A 27,758-nucleotide genomic window follows, 5' to 3' on the forward strand; every position below is an offset into this window, starting at 1 on the left:
GGTTAATATTAGCAGGAAGAACCAGGTAATATGAGAGATAAGAAATAGTGCTTCCATGAGTAGAACTAGGTTAGCTGTGGTTTTCCAGCGCCTCTGATAATGGTACAGTAATCTGCAGGCATCTTTAGCAGCAGGCATGGGTGAGTGGTCTTCTTAAGAATTATCCCACAAAGAAGCATGTGTACAAGAGGACTCTTGGGGGAAACATTATACTTATTTCAACGTAATGTTATGTGAGATCCCTAAACATTTCTTCAGGTGCAGAAACACTGGCACTTTCACAAAAAGGCCAAAAGTGCAAATGTCAAACTGATAATTACCTTCCCTTTATGTGGTAAAAGGAGTATAGAAACAGTGGAAATCATCCCATTAAAAGATAATATTGAGTACATTCATAGATAGCCTGGTTAAAAAAAATCAAAACTTTGTCTCTTACAGTCTGTCATTCAGCTCCCTCACCCCAAAAATTCAACACAGTAGCCACGTGGCTAAAGTGCCAGACTTATAAATGCTTCAAGTTTCTGAATGTCGTTTGTTCTTTGTAAGACTGTAGAATGTAACAGTAATATATGGATTTTGGGAAAAATTCCGTACCAAAAATAAGTCAGTAGAAGTGTAGTCCTGATTCACAGGGAGAATGAGAACGATAGGAACTACATCTGGCTTCCACACTCCTATCGATTAGCGCTGGGACTTTGTGCACATCTCTACGTGCTTCATTTTCCTCACTGAGACATTGGGCTGGCATAGACAGTATTAAAAGCTCCCTTAGTGTGATGTCTTCACTATCATATCTCTAAGACACTACGTCTTAGAGATATAATAGTCACATTTCATAAAACATAGTACATTTTGAAAAGAGATGCTGATCATTGTTACGGTGAGTGATGGGTAAATGGGTTTGTTATGCTACTGTCTTCACTTTGTGAGTACAGATGTTCAGAGAAACAGGGCAAGAGAAACATAATATGAGAATGGTTCAAAGAGTAGATTGAACTTCATTGCCTCTTCCGGCAATATGTTAGTTTATTTTAAGAAGTTACAGCAACATAAAAGTGATATACTCAGTAGAACGTAGTAGGAAATGGGAACAGAGGAGTTGGAAAAATTTCCAAAGCCCTTTGGGTCATTTTGGTTGAAATGCTTTATCATTTTGTTATGACTGTCATATAAGATGTATTTATAGCCAAGTTTAATGAATATACATTATGAATTTAATGAATATACATTAATGAATATACATTACAGAGATAAATGGTTCATGAATTCACCATCATTTTGGATCATGCATTATTGCTCTTTAAAGTCATTAGTTTGGAAAATTGAGATTTGATTATGATTTGTAATTTGCTAGCATGCCCTAACTGGGCAAAAAAGAAGTGACCTGGATAAGGGCTAAATTTCAAAGCAAAATTTATAAATACAATGTGGTTGATCCTTAAAGTATATAGGACACATGAGATGATCTGCAATTACCTGTAAAAGTTTGACCATGGAAATAGCCGTGGGTTAGCCCAAGGCTTAAGCTATAACATTAGAGCTTACACATATTCTAAACTCACTTTCTGCACAGGTTTCTAGGTTTCTTCTAGAGATTAGTGCAATTATTTATCTAAAAAAAAGTGTATTTAGAAGAAACCATTCTGTTCCTGGGCTGTACACATAGTCACTCGAGGAGGTTTAAAGTCCAAGATTACTGTGCACTGCCATTCAAAACAGGATAGAGCCATTTTCCCCTTGGGTCACGACTGGGGGCATTGCATCTCACAGGAAAGGACAGAAACAACCTGCCTGGAAACCAGAATAAAGAGGTGATCTTCCTTTTACTAAAAACTTTAGAATCCTGAAAGTGACCTTTATATTTTTAAATATATTCTGCACATTCACTGCCAATTGCTAAGCTTTTGGAAATAGTGTCTGTATTTATTCTATTTCCTCACCAGACTCTGGCTCATCAACCTCCCCCATCCTGCTTCTGCCTCTACTACATTGCATAGGTCACTCTCCAAGTCACGATGACCTTCTTGTTACTAAACTTGCTTTTACATTTCTTTCTTTCTTGACTTTGAGGCGGAACTTGATGTTGTTGAGTATTCTCCTCTTTAGGGAATGTTCTTTTCTTTTTCTGCTTTTCTTTTTCTACTTCTGGGCAATTTAAATTATGTCATCTTAGATTTCTTTGCAGGTCGCTCTTTTTCTTTTTTTGCCACAGGCATTTCTCGGGGTTTAGAATGAGGCTTTCTTCTCTGCTTATTCTATATATTTGTGTGGGTGATAGATAGCAGCATTCCTGAAGTCTCAGTCATTATCTAGAAATTGATTTCCAAATCTTCATGTTCTTGTCAGATCTACCTATGAGCTTGAAGGAAATATATCAAACTTTGTATTGGGTAGTATAATGTCGATGATTCTCAGACACCTCAAATTCGGCATTTGACAAAATGAGAAACCTCATCTCAGTCCCTGCAAAACCCAAACTGATGCTTCTCCCATATTCTTGATGTTAGGGATTGGCTTCTTCCCCTGCCTGTGCTTCATCCTTGACGCTTTCCTCTTCTTCACACTGTTTACTTTCAGACAAATACCATGATATTGTGTGGATACCAACACATCTCTTGATTCTTTCCACCTCTTTCTCTTCATTATAGGACATTATAGGAGTCTGTCTTTGTACGGACTTCTATCATCTCTTTCCTGGATTGTTGTAATAGTTTCTTCCCTTAAGGTGTATATATGTGGTCTAGTTACCTTGTTCTCATCCGATCTGTTTCCCACAATTCAAAGTGATCCTTCTATCATGCATATCTAACCATAGTATTTTTCTAATAAAAATAAAACTGCTTTCCATTTCTATTAAGATGAGGTCATGATAGTTGTTTACGTCACTTTAAGTATTTGCATTATCTGGTCCCATGCCTTGCTATCCAGCCTCATCTGTCATGACACTCCTTTGTATTTGAGGCCCTGCCTTGTAGAAATTCTTTCAGTTCTTCTAACACAGTATGGATCTTCTTGCCTTCAGATTTTAGAATATCCTTCTGCTAGAATACATACATATATAGACATGTATATAAAATCTCCTGGGCCAGGAACACTCCCCTCCTACTCCTTGTCTTTTATTTGGCTCACTTCTATTTAACTTTCAGAAATCCCTGTATCTTTGTTCTCTCAGAGGCATCCCCTGATGCTCTAAATTAGGTGAAGTCAGGAAACCATTGTAACTTGTACAGCCAGGATGACAACAATTATTAGAATTATTTTATTTCCTTTTATGTGTCTGGGGTGGAGGGATAAAGATCCTGTGTATTCTCTAAGGTAGAAATTATTCTTGTTTTGGTTATGATTGCATCCCTGCTGATGCTTGGCAAAGTGCCTGACACCATTTTTCAGTTCATCCTTGCTGAATAATTAAATGCAGAGAGAGAATAAAATGTAATATTTGTCTTGTACTTCCAGTACCAATTGAAAGAAATAGTGGGCAAGCTATTTCAATTTAGTACCAAAGGACACTTTGGCACCTCAATTCTTGTCACAAATAGAGTAGACATTATACCCGTGAATTTGGGGAGGCTGTAGAGAGCCTTTTATGTGCCTGTGTCTTCCATAGTCCCTAGCATATGACTGTGCATGTAATGGGCAATCAATAAATAATTCTTGGATTAATGTTTGAGTGACTTTTATTTGACTAAGGGAAGAAATTAAGCTCAATAAGCACTGCTGATTTTTTTCTCTTTGCTGAATGCAGATATGAGATTAAGGGGAGATGTAGGAGATTTCGGGCTAAGAATAATCTTTGGGATAATTCCACCTTAGTTTAATTTATTTTAATTTATCAAACTACTTTTATTTTCTTTCCTAGAAGTTGCTCACTTATATCAGAAAATACTTTTAGTACCTATCTACTTCAACAAAGAATAAGATTTAATATAACTTATATGACCTATACCTCATCTAAATATATCAATTCTAGAGATATCCAACCAGGAAAGAACAATTTTTTATTGATAATTTGAATAAAAATTGTTGGCTTTCCATTTATATAACGAAAATATTGATAATGTCCTGTTTATGAGATTGCATAACACTTTTGATAAAAATAAAATTAACCTTATGCATTAGTTGTTGTTGTTGGTTTTTTTTTCTGAAGGACTCCTGCTCTGTCACCCAGGCTGGAGTGCAATGGCATGATCTTGGCTCGCTGCAACCTCTGACTCTTGGGTTCAAGCGATTCTCTTTCCTCAGCCTCCTGAGTAGCAGGGATTACAGGCAACCGCCACAACACATGGCTAATTTTTTTTTTTTTGTATTTTTAGTAGAGAAGGAGTTTCTCCATGTTGGCCAGGCTGTTCTTGAACTCCTGACCTCAGGTGATCCAACCGACTCGGCCTCCCAAACTGCTGGGATTACAGGCGTGAGCCATCATGCCCAGCCATGGATTAGTTTTTACAGATATTTTAAATGATTCATTTTTGTGACAAGGCCCTAAAGATACAAATGAAAATAAAAGGCCATGGCAATTGTTTACAGGTTGCTGGCAAGAATGAGTATGTGCACAAACAGCAGCATGGCAGCAGAATTGCTAGAATGTAGTTGAGTACCACGTACAGTGAGGACAGAAAAACATTTTTTGAGTCTGCCAGTCTTCACAGAGGATATAATTTCATCGACAAGCAGAATTTTGCTAAGAGAAGTAAGGAAGGGTGATGAAGTCAAAGAGCATGGAAATAATAGGAAACTGTTAGCGAACAAAGTGTGAGAAAAGAGAATGAGAAAGGAGAAGAAAGAAGAGAAAACCATAAGGTGAGTCTGGGTTTCAAAGTAAGCACAGATCAGAGAATCAAAGCTTTGCGATTATTTACTATAGAAGTTTGCTTTTTTCCTGATGTGAAATGGAATCCATTGAATAATTTTAATCAGGGGAATAATATTTATTGAGTGCTGACTATAATCAAATTACTGTGAATGTAACTTTTAACCAAATAGTGAACTCTGTAAATAAGTGTTTATGCACACTTTTTCAAAGTGTTTATGCACACTCCGCCATTTAGTTTAAAGGCCTTATTACTAAGAGTTTACATACATATGTGAAAGATGATTCTGAGAATATTACTTAAAAGATGAGGTTTGCATGCTTTTACTGCAGTGAATTTAACTGTTTCAAACTGTGAATTCTGTAATAAAGTATTTGAACATTCTTCAAAGATGTCACTGTATGATGGGATCTTTACACCATTGTTTCATGGGTTAACAACAATAACTAATCATAAAATGTAGATCCTGTTATCATTCTTATTATGCAGATGAGGAAACTGAGGTACAGAAAGATAAAGAAACAAATTACACTTCTACAAAATTGTAGAACCTGGTTTCAATTCAGCACTTTGACACCAGAGTGGCTCTCTTGATTAAACCTTATGCTATACTGCCTTTATGTTTGATAGAAACATGCTATAGACTGAGAAGAGAGAGTAGGAAAAGGGAATTGGAGTGAGGAAAATCCCTAAGCAGGGCACAGAAACAAGATCAAACAATGTGAATACTGTGGAAAATAGATGAGGATTGGATTGATTGGCAGTCAGTAAGAAAAAGAAAGACAGGAATCTAGGATAATTTTTGAATTTCTGACTCAGCCGCTGTTTGGAGAGTGGTTCATTTCATAGCCACAAGGAAGGTATGGGGAGGGGTAGGTTGAAGGAATAGCGGTGGCAGGAAATGATGCATCTATCCGGTGCATGTGGACATGGAGACGCCTATGGGACTCTGGTGGGACTTCCTGAGAAAGCCCTCCACGAGGACTGGAGCCAGGCAGGATTTGGTGCCATAGGGAAGAAAACATGTAGAATTAAATTCATACCCCATAATTGCGGCCACAAGACTTACATAGTGTATCCCTGGCCACTCTCACCAACCTCATTCCCCTCTTGGTTCCAGTACTCTGGCCACTCTGGTACTCTGTCCTTCAACACACCAAGCTCGTCCCCCCCCAGTGCTTGTGCACCTGTTGTTCTGCCCTATAGAGTGTTCTGACCATTACCGTGCCACCTCTTTTCATTCAGGTCTCAGTTTGAGAAGGCTTCGCTGACCACAGATGTAAACCAGACCCATTAGTCATGTCAACGTGATAACTTTTTCACAGTACATGAAACCACCGGAAATCATTTTCTCTATTTGTTTGTTTTTTTGTGTCCTCTTCTAGAGTACATGCAAACAGCGGCCTTGTCATTTTTACCATCGTATCTTCAGGGCCCAGGCAGCAATGCAAACAACACAGTTGTACAATGCATATTTGTTAAATGAATTAGTGAAGATATAAATACGTACTTGAAGTAATTACCTCTTAGGTGGTAGTTGAGGTCATGGCGTGAATGAGAATGGATTAGAGAAGCATGCAACTCGGGTGATCAGGGAAAGAGAAGAATGCCTCAACAATGCTATTATTCTCTTCCTATCCTCTTTGGGGATAAAAGGTAATCTTTTCAACTGAAATTACAGGTGAACTAATTCTATAAATATTCACATTCAGTTAAAACAATTTCTTTTTCATTTGAAATTTATAGCTATTATGCTTAAATAAATATATTTGGTCTAAATTATATGGAAAATCTCTTTTCAGTTTCTGCCTATATAGAAATACACTAGCAAAAGTATTTTAATGAATCCGAAGTCCAACCATTGTTAGAAATTAACAACAAAACAAATAACCAAAATAAAAGGTATTGAACTTGGTCTTTCAAAAAAAATAAGAAAATGCAGAGAATGGTGATAAGAATTAGTTTTTTTTATAGCAACTCAACATTAGGCCAGATATAAAGTTTTTCTTCGATATAAACTGCCTTTAACAATTAAAAATTCTAAACTAACAAGGTAAGCTGAGTAGACAGGTATAATTTGCTTAAAGTTGCTTACTAACAGAGGAATAAAGTTTTGCATAATTAATGTGGTGAAGTTAATGATCTCAAGGCCCTAAATGGGAGAATACTGTTATTTTGCTTTTATTAGTAAGTTACCGCTGTTACACTGTTTTACCAGTATACTGTTACACTTCCTTTACCACTGGAAAAACACCCTAATGTTTAGGTCTCAGAATCTTTACCTGTGGAATAAGAAGAGTCAAACAGATATTTAAAAGATAGTTTTTGGGTTCTTTCTGTATACTCTTAAAATCTGTGCACTGTATTTTCTACATACATCTTGTCCAAAGGTAATCATGAAATTTAAGTAACTGACCACAAGAGGGAGAACTTTAATTCTGCCTTAAATTATTTAATACAATACAAAATGATTTGAAAGTACTTGGCTATGTGAGGTTGGTGGCAGGCTGTTTCATTTCCACTTTCTTGTGGAAGTTGGGGCATTCTACTGCTAGTGATAGGTTTAACTTGAATGAAATGTGGTTTTGGGTCTGTAGAGTTATGATACAGTCACTGGATGTAAAATTCTATTTGTATGAAGAAATAAGGTTCCATGAAGGGATCCAGATGCCTTTCTTATTAAAGTGATAATAGTAGAATGTTAGAATTCACCCTGGAAGAGTTTTTCCTTTCAAATAATATTAAGTTATTCTTCAAGAAATCAATAACCTTTCCGAAAATCAACTGCGAAACAAGAATAGGATCATCGACAGGGCAGTCTGTTGTCAAGTATCCATATAAAATGAAAAGAATTAGAATGCTGCTGGACACCATTTGAATGTTATATGATCATTGGCTTTATGTGAGTATATGTTCATTGCTATATGAATATTAAATACGGTATGTTCACACTGTTAAATATTAATTTTTTCTGTTTGGGTTAAGTTCTGTACTCTTATTTAAGGTTTTATTGTAAGGCAACTATAACTTTATTTCTTTTAAATTTTATTTTATTTTAAGTTCTGAGTACATGTACAGGACAGGCAGGTTTGTTACATAGGTAAATGTATGCCATGGTGGTTTGCTGCACCTGTCTTCCCCTTACCTGGGTATCAAGCCCCACATGCATTAGTTATTTATCCTGATGCTCTCCCTCTCCTTGCACCCTTGACAAGCCCCAGTGTGTGTTGTTTCCCTCCCTATGTCTATGTGTTCTCATTGTTCAGCCCCTACTTATAAGTGGGAACATGGGTATTTAGTTTTCTGTCCCTGTGTTTGTTTGCTAAGGATAATGGCCTCCAGTTCCATCCATGTTCCTGCAAAGGACATGATCTTGTTCATTTCTATGTATAGTATATATTCATAGTATTCCATGGCATATATGTAGGACATTTTCTTCATCTAGTCTATCACTGATGGGCATTTGGGCTGATTCCATGTCTTTGCTATTGTGAACAGGGCTGCAGTGAATGTATATGTGCATGTATCTTCATCCTATTATAACTTTCATTAAGAATTACCTTATGAGTCATACTAAGGCTTAAAACTTCACATTTTTGGATTTTGTTAAACTAAATTTATAAGGTGTAAATATAAGGTTTCTGGATTTTATAAAATATACCCAAATATACACTGCTGAAAGGGTCTGATTTAAAGACATTATATTAGTGACCTATGTAAGTATCTCAGTAACTCATTTGTTACTGAAACCAATTTGTTCTTCCTCTTAGAAGCATTGTCACGCTCTTTTTAATATGTTCTGTGATAGCAGATCTGTCCTTGAGAGTGAGTATAAATTTTAAAAACTTTATGAATGGAGATCGAATCTTAAAGTTACTAATTAAGTTGGAGTATAACAATAATTTGGAGATTAAAAATTAGATGTAAGTAAAATATTTAAGCCCCCCTTGATTTATAAACCTCCTTTATTCAACTGCAGTATGGTCACAAAATGTTTTCAGCAGTGGTGTTGTTTACAGGACAAATATAAAACTTCCCAAAGTGACTCCTATATGGGATAAATTTTTTTAATACATTCATTCTAGTGTGTTCACAAAAATGAACAAATAACCAAAGTAACTGAAATTATTTCTAGCCACGTTGTGTTTATTTTCCAGTTATAATCATAGTTGAGGCTTTATGAATTCTTTAAAATTATGGTATACTAAGTAAATCAGCAGTATTATCATCCTTGAGAGAGATTCTATAACTTCTTCCAAAAATGATTAAGGTTGTTAATAATTCTCTTTTTGGCTTAGTGAATTAGGTTTCAACTGGCATTTCTGACACCAGAAAGTATTCTAGACCCATAAAAAATCTATGCCAGCCAGTGTGGTGAATACACGTCTTATGGCTACTTGTACATACAGTGACTAGCACAGTGATTGGTCTACTAGTACATTTTTACCAGTAGATAGCCAATAAATTTTGGTACATAAGTTAATGAATAATATATAATACAGAGAGTTTATATACATATATGTTGTTTTCCCATCACATATGTATTATTGTTCCGCACTGCTGTATAATCGTTCACCCAAACCTTAGTGGCTGAAATTAACAGTAATCGCTAACGTTCAAAGAACTCCAAGTTGGGCTGGACTCAGTGAAAACAGCTCATCTCTTCTCTACACAATGTCAACTGAACTGGCTTCCCAGGTTAACCGGAAGCCTGGGGTCTGGCATCACCTGATGTCTCACTCACTCACATGTCTAGTGGCTGATGGGTGCTGTTGGCTGCAACCTTAGCTGGGTTGTTGTCTGAAATTGCTGGATTGCTCACAGCATAGTGTTTGGATTCCAGGAGCTAACATTAAAGTGAGCAAGGCAAAGTGCACAGCATTTTTATGACCTAGGCTTCAAAATCACATGGAATTACTTCTTTTGTATTTTATCGGTTGAGGCAGTTACAGAAGAGGTTTGCCTGCATTCCAGGGGAGAGAGTTAGAAGCTACTACACAATGGGAGGACTATCAAGCTCATGTTGTAAGAAGAGCACGTCGGATTGGATATATTGCAGTAACCATTTTTAGGAAATACAATATGCCACATATTTTTGTATTTGAATATATAATCTTTATGCAAAACCCTGAACTTCTATTCAGTAGCTAACTTCAGAAAATATTGTTTCCAAACAAAATCACCCTGCTAAAGAAATTCTGATACAATGAACATTTATTATTCATTTTCTCCTTCCTTTCTCTGCTTATTCTGGTATATATGCTGGTCTTCAGTCTCCCAAACCACTTTTCATATTCATTCTAATCCTAGAGCAAAGCTTGTATCTTTGATAAATGTTTTCTCTATTCCTTTTTACTGGGAAAATATTTACTTACATTTCTAATACTTTTATCACTAATCATTTACTATTGATGGGCCCCTCTGTCTTTTTCACAGTTCAAAAAGTAGAGAGCATATTGTTTACTAGTATTAAGTGTTTTTTTTCCTAAATTGATATAAATTTTAAAAGTTATATACTTTCTTAGCTAGAAGAATTCTCATTTTATCTAAAACATTTTTTTCTGTTATTAACTTGAAAGAAACTTCAAGTTCAGCTAAAAGTGAAAAATATTATTCTATTTAACGATATATTGCAAAATTTGGAAAATAGAATGGTTTTTCCTAACATTTGATTCTGTTATGTAATAACGATGCATATCATTTTTGTTTGTTATATATATTTTGTTTGTTACATAAAATTTGGTCAGCATTTCCACATGCAGAACAAAATTTTCTGCAAATGAAAAATCTGAGGTACACACTGAGATGGGTTTTTCCCCAAAGATTCTAAAAATGAAATAAATCATAAAAAATAAAACTATAATGATAAATATTTTCTCCACTAAATACAAAGTCTGTTCCAAAAGATATTAAGGTGATTTGGGACAAATATCATTGCTGTGTTCAAAATATTGATGTCAATTAATTGCTTAAACAAGCTAAAAACTTTTAAACAATGCAAAAAATATTCATCTGGATAAAAGAAGAAAGGGATCAACTTGAAGTTTGTCACAATAGCAATTGTATATAATTAGCTGCTTTCTAGAAAGTGAATTGAGAAAATAACCAGATTGCTTATTTTACATAAAATCATTCAGAAGTAAGTTTTAACAGTGGGCAGATAATGTGTTCTGTGTACCCTGCCATATCCCTTAGCACCTGGCAAATGTCTGTAACATGAAGGGATGTTCAATAAATGATGTTGCATGGAGTAACACAATGCCATCTGAAAATGTATTTTCTTTTTTGTCATTCCAAATAGTTATTGTTTTCTGTAGCTTTATAATGGTCTCAATATTCTTGATTATATAGTCCAGAATATGTGAGCTTTGGAAATGTTTTCAACAATTAGATTTTGTTTTCTGAATGCAGGAATTATACAATGGTTATCCCTTCACTTGTGCTATCAAAGCCCTTCCTATATACTGCTACTATAATAATATATTATATTATACTATAATATATATTATGTATCCCACCGTAACTACTTCTACATGTACTTGCCTCTAACCTTAGATTGCAAGAGTGGGATTTTTCTTCTCAATTTTGTACCCTCAGAATACTGTACTTTTGCTGTGTACAGTCATACTACATAGTGACTATTCATTAACTGTTGAGAGATTGAATGATAATCTGAATTCCGTTTGTCTTTTTTCATGCATACTCATGCATACTTTTTGTTTAAAAAGTGTCATTTCATGAAAATGATGTTAACATTTGTGAAGTTATGACAAACTTATTAAACCCATCTACCTATTAAAATAATGTATTGAACTTAATATTGCAATGAATAGATACATTTTAAAAGTTAAGCTGAACATACTCTGTAAAGATTATTATATTACCTCTGTGTATATTGCAATGTTCTGTTTCTTTTCTTTTAAAAGAGACAAGTAACTTTAAAAATATTTTCTTTCTATTTAAGTAGCACAAATTCCTTAAGAGACATGAGCACGTTATCCCTCTTAATCCTAGAAACGTGAAGGAGCAGGCCACACCACCTCAGAATCCAGAGTGATGTGTATGGGTCTGTTATACATGTTTATAAATGTTGCTGGGTCCATGAATTCTTTTGATTTACATAGGTACTTTATGATTTGTTCTGGGAGGAGTAGGTCAGCTGCAGTTTGGTGTAAGTTATCACCTGGTCCTTTAGTGCCCACTTTAACAGTCTTACAAAGGTGAATTGACAGTTTATGAGTTTGTGTGAGAAAATCTGTGATGACCTCTTTTAGGGTCTGTGACTGTGTCACATCATCGAGATACATAACTGGCACTTTTATCACTGAAACATGCCATTGCATAAAAAGCCTCGTTGGGATGTTATGAGAAATGACTATAATTTTCATGTTTTGAATAAAAAAATTTCTTTCTTCTTTTTTATGGCCAATATGATCTAGCAGAACTTGGTAGAGTGTGCCACTGGAGGACTCAAGGATATGCAGAATGGAAGTAGGATATATGAGCAGTAATCCTGTCACTGCTTCTCCTAGGTGGTGTTTCAACACTGACTGAAACACTTGCTCATAGTAGTCAGCGATATCTTTTTTGTCTACATTTTCTTGTATGTTGGCCACTAGAAACATCCTGTGAAGAAGGAATTTCTTGAGGTGTAGTCGTTGTTTCTCCTCTTGAAAGTGCAGGTAGTTGCTACGTGGAACTTGGGGCAAAAGAAGAGGCTCCAGGGGCAAAGGTCTTTTGCTTCCCTTCTGGTTATGGATGGGAAGGGACATGATGAGTCTTATTTATTTTTCCAGATGATTCCAGTTTTTAGCTAATCATGATATTTACGCTGTCAGGGTACCTCTTTAGTGATGAACCCTTGTTTTTATTTCTTCTGACAAAAAAAAAAAAAAAAAGAATAAATCACATTTTGTCAAACGTTGCTGAATAGCAAAATCTTAATCTTTTACCAGTTTTATCAGAAAACAAAGTCTTTGAAATGAAAGGTAATGTTAAAGCAAGACTCAAGCTACAGATTTTTTTTTAAAGCTTACAATGAAAGAGCTTAATCATATCCTAGGAAACACTTTGTAAATACCATGTAATGATGATTATACATTGTTCTTTACAAGCCAAATTTTAAAATATGGTATTTTTATGGTAATTCTTCCAATTTGTTTTATAAATTTAACTGGTCTATAACATGTTTGTAAAAATCCAAGGCTAAGTCCCAGTTAGCTTATGTAATCTTTAGTCAGGACACCACTAGTTAATAATGTTGCTTGGATAATAACAGTAAACATTTCATGAAAACTCTGGATTCTTTGGTTTTTCTCCTATCAACAAATCTCAGAAATGATTCTTTATTTCCCTTTTATTTATTTTTTCTTCTTGTTGTTGTAAGGGCTACATAAAAGTATTCTGCTACTTTAACTTACTCTTCTTACAAACCTCCCCATTTTTTTTCCAGGTCAACTTGCCATTTTTCTTTCTCTCTTCTTTATTTTTCCCTGTGCTTCCGTCATGTACCTGTCCTCGAGGCCCTACTTGTCCTCCATCAGCCTCCCAACTGCCATTCCACTGGTGTTCTCGGCTGTCCAGTGTTCTGACTTCCCTCGGGCATCTGTGAGTCAGAATGTCAGCACCATTAAAGGACCAGAGCGCCAAGTTTCTTAATTTAATACAGATATCACAACAAACACTTCAGTCACTGCAGAGGAAGTGTGAATGGCTTATTCTTGAATGGTTTATTTTTAGTCAGGTGCATTTGTAAGTCAGACAGATGGTGAAAATCTGGACATCTTTTTCTTTTTGATAAATAAAAAGTATGGTTGTAGAACGCCTCTGTTCTACTTAGACACTAACTGAAGACTATAAGAACACACATCTGAATCTATGTAATGGTGAATATGTGATAAGAAAGTTCTATAGTAAGATTTGGCTTACTTAATGTGAATTTCAGAGATGCATCATTTAAAATTGTGTCTTAAGAGATGCATCTCTTAACGTTGCTGCCACATGAGTTCTAGACAATAGTTTTAAAACAACAAGTTTAGAAAACACATTTATTCAATTTTTAACAGTTAAACCTAAGAGTAATTTTTTCCCCCTGAGGTGTGTATCATCCAAACTAATGATCTGATTTTAATGACAATGCAATGATAATATCCAAGCAAATGGAGGCACAGAGGTGACTTAATAATTCTTTATTCTGTAAATACATAAATTGGACTATGCTTCCTCATTGTGATTCACTTCATCACTCCCTGAAGCAATGTAATCTTTCCCAAGATGTAAGACCTGGTGCCAAATCATGTCACTGCCCAGTCTAGGTATTACCCCACTCTCATTCTTCGCACAGCTTTGCTGGAAGAATGTGTCCATGTTGACCACAGCCTTTGTTACATCCTCCTCTCCTCTCCTGGTTTCTACGATACTACACTTTCTTGGATTTCCTTCCAAATCTCTTCATGTGTTCTAACCCAATAATACCTTCTCACACCCAACTCTGGAAAATACTGAGGCTCTATACTCATGATGTGGATGGATCTCTCACTCTACTTTCTTGCCCAGTTAGCTCAGCACCACCTACATGTCTCTCTTGTGAGGGCAGGTAAGTACTCATTAATGTCACTCTTGCCACTAGATTGCATGATTGATACTAGAAATTGATCACGGAGCTTTCCTGTTGAACTTAGCTGTGGACTAAAAATCTTTTTCAATCTGAGGCTCAAGGTAGACACAACCAGTTAATTGAGGTTGAGAAAGAACAAACTGTTCCTATTCCAGATTATTTTTGCACAGAAAATTCTCAAATTATTATCTCCAGTCACTTATTCACAACTCTTCTCTCCTTGAATGTAACTGTCTTTTCAATTTAAAATGAAAACATTTAAACAATTATTTTCCTTATTCAATTGTTTTCCTTTACAAATATCCTACTTGTGTCTAAATTAACACATTTTTTCCTCTCAGTTTCCAGGCCAAAATCCTTGGTTTTATTATTTCATGTTTCTTCTAAGTTATTTACTCCAAGTCTATTCTGTTACTAAGTCTTTTTACTCACTTTAATGTGCCTTAAGGGTTCTTGATTTACACTACCTCTTTCATAGTCCTACTTCTTTATTTGGATTATAAGGGTCTCTGCCTACAGTAGAGACAAATTCAGCTAAGAGTATGAAACCATAAGTCCTTATGATACATCTACTTTATAAAGTTAAAAAGATACTGATTTTATAAAGTCTTACTTAATTCCCCTCTGTAGAATGCTACGAGGCAAAGCTTCAGCCTTCACCAAGTCCAGAGTGACTTCTAGCATTTATTTCCAATTTCCAGTGATGGATTAAACCAGAGAGAACATGGGGACATACAACAGTGTGATTTGTTACCTAACACAGCTACTGACCAAAGTCAGTAGGAGAATTTATGAGGCACTGACACCCAGGAGCCCCTTTCAGTGTCCAAACTCAAACTAGTCTTTTATACACAGGTGAGAGTCTTCCTCTTTATGAAACTGTTCCTTATTGACAGCCCAATTTCTTCCCCAACATGGTCAAGAACTATCCCCCAAGATAAGGCTAACTCCAGCCAGGATGTACTGTTTTACTTCAACTTTCTGTTGACTTCATTTACATATTTTTATTATAATTACATTATCAAAATATAAAGAATTAATTGCCACAGAAAATGAGAGTGACGTACTTATAAAATTTTGAACCAGATTTTTAATTCACCTGGTCAGATTCTCACTACCTTCTTGGATTCCCTGAATCTCAGAATGAATAATAAAAGGTACTTCATAGTTCTGCTAGTTTTATCTTCTCATTTTGCTCACTCTCCTCCAGGTCTGGTTACTATGCACTGCTTTTTCCAAATCTCCTTTTTAAGATTTCTATTTTCATGGACATCACAATTTTGATGGCTTCCCCCTTTTTCTAAATCATAGCTCCACATTTTGGTCAATACTTCCAACACAATATCTTTCTGATAATCACGTGTCTTTCTACTTTTTGCTACTATCAAAAGAAGCTTAACGGTAATCTTTCTCCACCACGTGTGCTTTTTGTTTTCCTTTTATTTCATATATCTAGATTTCTCCGGTATAAACCTAATAGAACGATATTTCATCATGATAAATATATAAACTCTGTAAAAGTCAACGAAGCTAATTTTTCTTCAAAAGAGTGATAATATCTTAACAAAGCCTAATTGTTGTTATCTTGAAAAACATATAAACTATCATTTCTATAAGTCAAAAAAGGCGAGTAGAGACAATGTGTGGTTGAATCCAACACATTCAGAAGCAATAGTTGTTATCACCATGAATCGTTTGACAGCTTTATTCCGTCTTCCCAATGTAATTTTCAATTTTCAAAGCATTTATATTTTGTTGCTATTGGGTTGCTTCCTCCAAATTTTAGCTTCATTGTCACATGGCTATCTGAAAGGTTTAAAGTCAACTTAACTTATTTTCTTGTCATTCATCAATCACACTTTGAACTGTCAAGAGTAAATTCTGACTAGATAGAAATGGAAGCGACATACAATTCAGACAGTTTTTGATTGTCATGTGTAATTAGAATTGTATACTCTCTGCTCGATGGACATTCAGCATGTAAGTGCCGAGGTGCCACAATCCTTATGTGCCATCTATTAAGTGCAAGTTATTTACCCCCAGATGGTGACTCAAGAGGACTCTTCTCTGTGTGTCTATGTATCTGGATAAAGAATCATTTGTGTTATTCTACCCAGAGGGTTCTGTTTAGAATAGCTATCCAAGTTCAAACAACTGATGAGTCACAGAACCTTAATAGATGCTTAGAATGCCAAGTCTTCTTTCAATTATTTTACTTATCTACCTTTGTAATTCAACTTATCTCACATTGATACATAGCATATACTTTTAGCTGGTGTCCAACAGTATACCTTACTGTTACTGATATACTTTATGCCCTGGTTTCATTTTTCGGAACCAAATCTTCTGAATAAGATTGTCCTTTTCATTTCTGTAAGCCAGACAGAAAGAATGAAAACAATTAAATACCATTTATTATTTACCATGTGTCATGAACTAGATACTTTCGCATGCAGTTACTAAGCAAGTTACTCTTAACAGTAGCCCTATACAATAGATGGAAACTTTTCTACAATTTATAGAGGAGGAAACTACACTCTATAGAGTAGTTAAGCATTTTGTACACAAGTAAAATCCTCTCTCAGCAGCCTCCATATTCTGTCTACCTGGGTAAAGAGAAGGAAATTATCTCCTATTCCTATCCATGACCACAGTGTCATTCTTCCCCTTGTCTATAACATGATTCCTGTGGATTCCTTTCACTTCTTCTGTAAGTGAAAGATAGCTTATGGTTTGGAAAAAGTAAATTTAAAGAAAAACTTCTACATTCTAGCTAGGATTCAGCAACATTTATCTACCGTTACTATTTACTCATTTATCTCAGATTTATTGATGCCTTTGGTGTGCCAGGCAATATCATTAGGCACTATAAGAAATGTAAGTCTGAAAAATACCTGCTTCCTAATTTCGGGAGCTTAGAGTCAAGTGGGGGTGATAAAGTGTACAAGAATCTGAGATGTTCTTGAGATACAGCAGGGAAAAACAATAAATACCATGCAAATGTTTAGTGCTTTAGAAACACCAATTTAGAAAGGCTAACTTTGGAGTTTTTGAGAAAGCTTAGTAAAAGAGTTGTCATTTCAGCATGGCCTTCAGAGAAACAGGGTTGAGAGATAGCTTCATAAATTGGTCTCTAATTCATTCCTTTAAAAATGTGAGGTTGTGCATTTGCTAAACTTGATTTCCCTTTGGAACACCAGACTTTCAACTCTCACTTGTGCTCATGTACTAGAGAAACAAAAGACTCTAAAACATTTTCTTTCCCTTTGTCTATGTCTTCACATGTCGAAATGATCAAAGAGAACTAATCATCTAAACAAGTGGTTGACAACTTGGGTAGAGTCTTTCACTAAGAGCACATATAATTACCTATTGAGTAGACAAAAATATACTTGATTTAGCAAAGCAAATCTGAGTGAGCTTAGTTAGCAAATCATTAGGGTCTAGAAAAAAAAAAAAAACGAGACTACTTTCTCTTGCATTGCCTCTGTTTACCAAAACTATTATGGAACAGTGTTTGATAGTTACTTATCAAGGAGAGCACAGCCTAGGAAGATTTAGTTATTTGTTTACAACATTTAATGTATTTTTCATCTATCTACGATGTTTAAAAAAAAAAAATGTGCCAGACACTATGGAAATACTCTTGTGAATCAGATATTCTATCTGCACATGAAAAATTTAATTCTGTTAGTGGATCTTAAGATCCCCATGACTGTTCAGTGCAGCACTGGATGGGTGCATACAGGAGTACAAACATAAACAATGAACAATGAAAGCACAACATTCAAAAACATTTAAACCTGGCTGGAAGAATAAACATTTAACCTGGGAATTAAAAAATAGCTATGATTTGCGTGTGTGTTTGTGTGTGTGTAAGGTGTGTGTATGGCGGGGCAAAGATAAGTCTCAGGGAGGGTGGAAAACAGACTTTGTAAACGTAAAGCATACAGGGGACCTCTCCCCTTTATGTTAAAGATAGGAAGTGCAGCACATCAGTAAGAAAATGGAAATAGTCTGTTCTGGCTAAAGCCCTACTCTTCAAATCGTAGAACTGGCAAGTTTGTTAAACTGAAGATTCCTGGTCTCTAGGCCTCTAATGCCTGAGTTAATAGGCTTAAAATTAGACCCAAGAATTTGCATTTTTGACAAGTCTCCCAGTCTCTCTACATACCATGCTTTAAGAAAGAAGAGGCTAGCTCACAGTGATTCCAAACCTGGCTATCTATTTGAATAATCTAGTGGAGAAATTTTCATTTATTTTTATTTATTTTATTTTAGTTCCATAGGTTTATGGGGAACAGGTGGTGTTTGGTTACATGAGTAAGTTCTTTAGTGGTGATTTCTGAGATTTTGGTGCCCCCATCACCCAAAAAGCCAGTTCCCAGTCTTACTTAATTAGCCTGGAATGGAACCCAGGTGTATATGTTTGTTACAGCCTCTCCAAGTGTAGCCAGGAGTGGAACTGCTAGAGGGTGAGTGGTGGGGAGGAGAGGGAAAGAAGGAAAAAGTTGGAACCAGTTTGTGGAGAACTTTGATAGCATGCTCAGATGTTTGCATTTTACTCTGTGGATAATAGAGAATCACAAGAATTTCTCGAGTGCCTGTCATTGTAACTGTGTTTAGGAAGTTGTCTGTGAAGTGCAGAGGAATTGGACATGAGAAATGCTAGAGGCACCCAGAGCCCTTTTAAGAACTCTGCAGTTGGCAAGTGAGCCTTATCTTCTGACAGTTTAACAGTAAATTGATTCAACTTTGTTAAAAACCAAAATTTGCAAATGTAAATCATAAGCTTAAAAATCCACTCTTTAAGTAATGCCTCTTCTAGATCCTATGGGAAAGAAATCTGAGGTTTAAGTTGAAGCTAAGTTAGGAAAAAATTTTCAAAAAGAAGTAAAATTACTGACAAACATTTGAAATATAAAAAGGTTTTTATAGAAAAAACAGAACTTGTAAATAATGAATATATGTATTAATGAAAAACTAGTTTGATGCCCTTGAAGTTAATTTTGAAGAATATTTCAAGGGAAGAAAAAACAGTTATTCACTGAAACAAATAGTATAATATACAAAATTATATATATTTAAAAATAAAATTGGGATCTGATGTGGTTTGGTTGTATGGCCCCACCCAGATCTCATCTCGAATTATAGGGATCTGGTGGGAGGTGATTGAATAATGAGGCAGTTGCCCTCATGTTGCTCTTGTGATAGCGAGGGGGTTCTCGGGAAATCTGATGACTTTAAAAATGGCAGTATCGCCTGTGCTCTCTCCCTCCTGCTGCCTATGAAGAAGAAATCTTGCTTCCTCGTCACCTTCTGCTGTGATTCTAAGTTTCCTGAGCCTCCTCAGCCATGCAGAACTGTGAGTCAATTAAACTTCTTTGGTTTATAAATTATCCAGTTTCAGGTATTTCAGGTATCTTTATAACAGTTTAATAATGAACTAAAACAGGATCCCAATTTCTTTGTTCAGGCACAAACTTTTTTTTCTGTTTTGTTTTTAAATCGGTAAAAGAAACTGGGTCCTGGAAGCTACAGTGGTCTAAGCAGCAGCAAGTTTGTGCATTCGTTTTTGTTAAAATATGTTACAGTTGTTACACTGCTTGTGCACCTCATTTGCTTGAAATTCTGTACCACACTTACTAATTGTGGTAAAGTTACCCCTCATGTCAGGGAGAAGAAAAAACTCTAAAATGTAATTTTCTCTGAGATCTTACTAAATGTTGTTAAGTGGATTGGGACAAGATTATAAACGACAGGAAAAATAATGTTTTGACCTTTGTTCATCAACTTTAAGAAAATGGTTTGCCTATACAAATTTTTGTAATTAAAAAAATGTATTTTATTGCACTTTAGGTTCTGGGGTGCATGTGCAGATCATGCAGGCTTGTTGCATAGGTATATACATGGCAATGCATTTTGCTGCCTCCATCCCCCAGTCATCTGTATCTGGCCATTTCTTCTCATGTTATCCCACCCCAACCTCCTTACCCCCTGCTGTCCCTCCCCTAGTCCCCCACAACAGACCCCAGTGTGTGATGTTCCAAGTCTAAATAACATATCATTTGTATTCCATGTAACTAGAACAACAGTACAGTGAAAATAACATAATAAAATATTTTTAAAGATTGGCTCTGTCCTAGATGCCTAGACAGATTTGCTTTAATTTATCCAGCAAACCTTTATTATCCTGAAACTTTTCCAGCATCCATTAAATTTAAAGCCCCTTTGCCCATTTTAACTCAAGATAACTCCACATTTCTTTAGAGACTGTATCTACTAACATTAGCAGTTGTGACAATTGGGAGACTCATGTATCACTGTTTTGATATATGTGAACATGAGATATCACTTTTTGTGAAGTCTATTTTGTGAAAATATAATAGGTTGATGAAGTAGAGCACAGTTGGGATGGTGCCTGCTTCCACAGGGACAGCGCGTTCGCAGGGATCTAGAGTAAGATCTCAGTGATAGGGAAAGTATAGGCACCTGTCCATCATCATCATCATGAATGCCTCCCTGGTCCGTGTCTCACCCATCATTATAATTCTTTGTCTCAGTGACAGGTACCTCTTACCTACATTTGTACCATTGTTGGCCTCATGGAGGCCATTTCAGTAGGGGCACATGTTCCAAGAGAGTTCCTAGGCAAAGCTCTTCTGGGCTCTGTGTTCCTTGTGTGCTGAAATATGGATAATGGCTTTGTGTTGTTTTTTTTCTACCTCAGGAGGTTTTAAGTGCCACATTTTGTAAGATAGTGGCTGACCTAACTATAAGAACTTTATTTCTAACCCTTTGATTTAGCTAGTAGAAATCATTATAATTTCTGTGTATTTTCTATTTTAACCTTTTAATTTTAAATTGGCTATATCCCTTCCACTGTTCAGTTGTGATATACCCAGAAAAAATCTAACCATTAATCTTACAAGGTGAATAAAAGCATAACTATAAAGGTAAAATTACAAAAATCATATAATTAGTTTCAGAGTCAAATATTAAAATTATTTGGATTACCCAATCCTTAAAATTGTCAACTCTTAATATAAGGTAGAGAAATAGCCTTGCCTAGTCACTGTTACATGGGTTAAATCTCTCACTTACTTCTCAAAATATTGTATCTACTACCATGGACCCATATTTAATGTCTGTCTCATTTCAGTCTGCATCTGTGTGTGTGTGTTGTTGTTGAAAAGTTCCTAAAACTTTTCAGTAATAAGCCAGCATCACAGTAGAAAGAAACCATACTTTTAAGCTTTGACTCTTGACCAAACTGAAGGCCTATTTTGGATCCCAGGCTTAGGGAGGTGATTTAATGAGTTTCTAGAGGTTAAGGCCAATGGTGTGACTTGTGTTCAGTGACTCATCTTTGTTGTTAGAAATTTGCCTCCAGTGATCTGTTTGAAAACCAGGCTGGTTTTACATTTTTTATAAGGTCATTCTCTAAGACCTATGCCTCATAAAGGGAGGAAAACTCTTCATGGTCATGTTATTATATTGGAATTCAAGTGCAGGTCTCTGCCCTAGTGCATATCTTCTCTGCCTTCAAAAAACTGTTTTCTTGGTGACTTAAAAAATAAAAAGTCAATATATTTTTTGACTGAAGATGGATTTACACTTTTCACCTATATTTTAGAAAGCCAATCTTTAGAAAAAAATGAAATATTTTAAGGGAAAGCTAAAGCATAGTCATGCTCTGCAAACTTTTAAAACATTAGTTTCAGGCTGTGATTGCTGTTTTCTATTTTGACTTTCAAATTTGTTTTAATTGGTATAATTTTACTCTTTTATAGTTAAGCAACTTTTTTTTTTAGTGAATTATAAAGGTGAACAATAAAGGGAAAAAAACAAGTTTGTTAGAAAAAACTAAAATTAAAGAGAAAGAATTTTGTATGGGTAGGGCGATGGCAAAGTCAAATAAAATTCAACTGTACCATACAGAAGAGCTAGATTAAATCTTGAATGCTTTGTGTTACCTGAGTAGAAAAGAATGATTGCTCTGAATGCTTTATAACCTCTGAGAGTAGAGAATGCTGCTGCAACAATATCTGGGAAATACAATCATTGTGTCTGAAGCCAGCATCTATTTATCTTAAATTAATCATTATTTTCTGAGTAAGTGGGTGATAATCCTGGTGCTGGGTGCCAGTGTCATTTTATTCATGGCATAGATAAAACTAGAGCACTCCTATGTTGGTGAGAGGTATACATTACAAAAGTCTCATGCTATAACTCTTCTGTAAGATTATAGAGAGCTTTATAGATTTTTCAACAGTATTTTGGGATTGAGGATCAGTAAATAATTGTTTTTAAAGTAAAATAATGTGCATAATCAAGTCTGTTTTACCTTTCTGTCCTCAGGAAGTTGTAAATAAGGTGTTCTAAATATAAGGCAGCAATTCTTCTTATTTGCTATTAAATTCTCTGGTCGGAGGAGTTCCTACAACGGAAGTGGAAAAGTCTTCACTAAGCTGTAAACTGTCTGGGTGCTGTTAGTGTGAGCTATAGGGTGAAGAGCAGCATGGTGACTCTAATGCAGTGAACCTCAAATAATACCACACTGAAGGCCCGGCAGTCAGACCTATGCTCAAATATGTACTCACTTTCTCTCTTCTGAAAAGTAAACCAGAGAAGTAGTCTGGATATATTTTTTTAATGTAGGTCTTCTTTCCTAGGCACTGTCAGTAAGTATTATGTTACCACCTTGTCTCGAGTAGAGGGTAGATTAGCAAGAAGGGAGTGAGATCTCCTGACCTCCAATGTACTGAGATTTAACCATCTTCTTACACTTGTATTATGTATCCAGAATATATGTGGATATACAAGTATTTGTCAGTAGACATTAGACATTGTGATTAAAAGCTGTGAATAATATGTAAAAAACAATGAAATTTTGCTCCTACTGGAAAATAAAAAGAATTCAGAGTGGAATGGAGCAGAGACTCAACATGTTAGATTTAATTAAGTGGTACTGATAGGATGAAAGTCAACCTTCACTTAAGAATTAGGTATGGCTGTGAATAAGAGCTATGTGGCTTTTAAGTGTTATGAACTCAACCATTGGTAAGTTATTAAGTCCCTTTTACAGGCTATGTGTAGGGCTCAAAGTAACCCTTGGTGGCACTGACAAAATACAGTCAGCAACTGTGTTGAAGTTCTAGATCAGTATAGATCTTCAGTTGGCTAAGAAGGTAACCTCAAAACTCTTTGTATGATATCATTATTTCCTTCTTAGATACAATTCTTTTAGCCCTGGAAGATTTATAATTTGCAGTAGAAATAGCTAAAATAACGAAATTTGGCAGCAACATTTTTATATTAACAAAAGGTCTATACGTACTTGGTATTTTAAGGATTTCTAATGTGAAACAGAATCTGCCTTATTAAGTAACAGGTTAGCTTTTTAATTCCATCTTAAAATGCATAACTGAGTAATTGATTTAGTTCTCTTATTTTAAATTGAAATCTTACCAAGTTTTATATAGCATTGAAACATTTAAGATTGTATGTATGTATACAGAATCTATTATTGTCATCTATCATTTATCTATCTGTCTACCTACCTACCTGTCTACCTACCTTCTGAAATATTTGTCAGCCAGGAAATTTTAAAGGAATTGTCTTTAATGGAAGGATTTTTAAAAATTGGGCCAATGATCAGTTGAAATCCTCTTTCAAGGTACTATTAAAATATACTAGACTGACAATTTGGAAATTGATGCTAAAAACTTAAGGGTAAGTCAGGTTTTTGAATTTGCTAATTTGATGAGTTTAATATTAACCTTTAAAACCAAAGTAAACCAATGAAATTTTTTTTACGCATAAAAGCTTCTCTCAAGGACACAAACACTTTTTATTGACAGTATTGATTAGTCTTCTCCCTTATCAGAACCTGAGGAAATAGAAGTCAGCACACATAGTTAAGAGTGAAAGCCTCCTGCCCCAAGTGTTCCCAGCCTTTCAGCACAGCTGCTTCTCTTAGCAGTGGAAGGTGGCCATCTTCAATAGCAGTAAGCAGCCTGACCTTTCTAAGACCAAATGCCAAGTAGCTATGGACAAGCCTGAGGAATTGCTCTCATGTATTCATGCCAAGTTTCCACTCCTTTATTGTTTTATATGACACAGGTAATAGACATTTCTTACAAAAAATTTAGAAAACATAGGCAACAAGAAGATGATACTAACATCTCATAATCTCAATAAATTAACTGCTACCTGTATTCTGTGATGCTCCTTTGTGTTTGCAATTGCATATAGATGTGTTTAGTTTGAAATATAATGCGTTTTAGTTAACATGTATCCTTGCACACACTCAACACAGTCATGCTTTTTTTCTGCCTTGTATTGTAATTATGGTTTTCAACCTTGCTTTTACCACTTAGTAACATATTATGAATTCCTGTTATTATGAGCAAAATGTAAATAAGAACTCAAAGTACATTAAAATATATTTAAAGACCAGGTAAAAGTATATAAAAAGCATAAAAAAGAGCTGAGTTGGTGGTTCATCCCTGTAATCCCAGCACTTTAGGAGGCCAAGGCAGGTAGATTGCTTGAGCCCAGGAGTTTGAGACCAGCCTTGGCAACATGGCAAAACCTCATCTCTACAAAAATCCCCCCCAAATTTTAGCACTGTATGGTGCTACTCACCTGTAGTCCCAGCTGCTTAAGAGACTGAGGTAGGAGGATCACCTGAGCCCAGGAAGATAAAAGGCATTTAATTTTTTCTTTGATATTTCTGGTAATATAGTGTTCATTACCCACATTTAAAATAAATGTGCACTTAACACCCATTATGATGGCTACTGTTAAAGGAAAATGACAAGTGTTGACAAGAATGTGGAAACATTGGAATGCTTGTACACTGCTGGTGAGATTGTAAAATGGTGAAACCACCATGGAAAATTGTACGAAGTTTTTTCAAAACACGAAAAGATTTATCAGGTGATTTAACAATCCCACTTCTAGATATGTAGCCAAAATAATCAAAAGTAGAGTCTCCAAGAGATATTTGCCCATCCATGTTTATAGCAACATTATTTACAATAGCTAAGAAGCAGAAGCAACACAACTGTATATTGATGAATGAATGGATTAAAAAATGTAGGATGTGTTAATATATGTGTTTATGTGTGTGTATGTATGTAGATATACATATACCCAGTGGAATATTATTCAGCCTTAAGCAAACCCTGTCACATTCTACAACATGAATGAAACTTGAGGACATTATGCCAAGTGAAATAAGCCAGTCACAAACACAGACAACCAAATACTGTTTGAGTCCACTTATATGAGGTATCTAAATTAGTCAAATTCCTAGAAACAGAAAGTAAAATGGTGGTTACTAGGGACCAAGGAAATGGGAAAATGGGGAGTGTTTTAATGGATATACAGTTTCTATTTTGCAAAATAAAATAGTTCTGGACATTTGAATATATCTTACACCATTGAACTGTAAACTTGAAAATAATTAAAATGGTAAATTTTAATTTGCCACAATAAAAAAAAGCAAATTACATGAAATGTCAATTATATTTCAATATTAAAATAAAAAAGTTTCCCATAAATCATATGTAGAGTTTTAAAAACATATTGAATTTTCTATATGCAGTTTGCTAAATATTTTAAGTGTTATTTTACTATATTTTCTTATCTAGACTTTCTTACTGTAGTTGTTTTTACATGGCATCAATGTCTTCATGTTTTTGATATAAAATCTTTTCTCTCTACCAATCTATGATATTCATATTATTCTGTTAAAATTTAGCATAACAAAATGTTTCTTGGATAAAGAAACATTTTTTCTACTCATAAAGGTAGACATAGAGAAGAAGTGTTTTAAATACTAGAAACTAAGGACAATGTTTTAAGTCATATCCTTTCCTTTTTAAGCTGTAAGTTGGAAGTATTTTCAAGATCCACAGAAACTTATATTTTATTCTTATCTACAGGGTATCTTTTATCTACTAAAGATGCTAAATTAGTTGTATAATTGTTATACATTTTATTACTCTAAGACCCTTTATAAGAGTTCATGCATAATTACTTGGATTTTTAAATGCTGAAGAAAAATGGTGAATTTGCACTCACTAGATTTTGTAGTGAATTCTTGACATGCATAGCCAATGAGTACCCAGGAAGAAACAAACATAAGACATTTCTGGAAGTGTGAAGATTCTGATCTGAGAGAAATGTATGCAGAATTGACATTAACAGTACTTACTGTTTGGCTTTAACGTGTTATGTACTCCTATTGGCTAATTATCATGTCAGTAGATGCTGTATCTGGAAAACGTTTTGTCAGGTGAATAAGATTTTTCGTATTTCTGGTAAAAGAACAGTATATATGCTTTATACATTTATCCAAAGATCAAACAGCTTTAAAAAGGTGTACTTCTGGCTATTATTTAACCAGACTGAATAATGCATGAAAGAATGTAGACTCTTTGGAATAACGTGTTACTGTCATTCTTACATGACTCTGTTAGAGAGCAAGTTTATTTCCATTCCATGACCAAGGTTTGATGTATAATCTTTCTATTCATAAAACCATAAAAACCAGTCACTGTCTCTTACCTCCCTTCACACACACACACACACACACACACACACACACACACACACACAAAGGTTAATAATGATAGCACTTTTTCTACTCAGAGATTATGATGAGACTCAGTTGAGGCAACTTAGTTCATTGAAAAAAAGGATTTCATGTAAAGACAATTTAGGGTTTAAATTTGACTTCTGTATTTTATTATAATTGGACCAGTAAGCTTTGAAATCTGTTAAAAATTTATCTAATTTTAAAAAAGGGAATATATGTCAATGGCTACTTTAAGTTGTTGTGTAAAGCAAAATATGATAATATTAAGTGCCTCATGTAATCTGTCATCCAATAAAAGTTCCTTTCTTCTCCTTCATTTCCTATAGAAAGACTTGCATTTTTTTTTTACTTTCTCCCCTCCTACTTTTCTTTCATGTTGAAAAAAACAAAAACAAAAACAAAAAATGTGAAGTTAGGCTCGTAAATGGCACATAAGAAAAATTTTGTACAGGACCCTGTTTTTTGTCCTGAGCTTTTAGTAGAATGATTTCTGGGGATTAATCTTTTCTTGCAAATTTCTTCGTTTAAAAATAACATATATATATATATATATATATATATATATATATATATATATTCTTATAGATATATGTTTGTATATATATATTACATACATGTATATGTTCTTATACATATACATATATGTATTATGTATATTACACATTCTCACATATTGTATATGTGGCATAGATAAAAATTACAGTAAAATATTCTAAATATT

At 34.9% G+C, this 27,758-nt stretch overlaps 2 protein-coding genes across 2 annotated transcripts in view; one reads left to right on the top strand and one right to left on the bottom strand.

Annotated features, from left to right (window-relative positions):
* Positions 1-27,758, top strand: part of ZNF804B (zinc finger protein 804B) — a 529,772-nt gene that overhangs the window by 23,656 nt on the left and 478,358 nt on the right. The gene's annotated exons all lie outside the window — the stretch shown is intronic.
* TEX47 (testis expressed 47) lies at positions 11,822-12,583 on the bottom strand. The gene has a single exon (XM_003921180.4). The coding sequence runs from the start codon at positions 12,581-12,583 to the stop codon at positions 11,822-11,824; it is 762 nt and encodes a 253-aa protein (XP_003921229.2).

Source organism: Saimiri boliviensis, chromosome 10 (assembly GCF_048565385.1).
Source record: "Saimiri boliviensis isolate mSaiBol1 chromosome 10, mSaiBol1.pri, whole genome shotgun sequence".
Classification (NCBI taxonomy): Eukaryota; Metazoa; Chordata; class Mammalia; order Primates; family Cebidae; genus Saimiri; species Saimiri boliviensis.

What these genes read in the sequence shown, in the direction of transcription:
- TEX47 (XM_003921180.4), bottom strand. Translation starts at nt 12,583, where the DNA reads ATGTCCCTTCCCATCCATAACCAGAAGGGAAGCAAAAGACCTTTGCCC.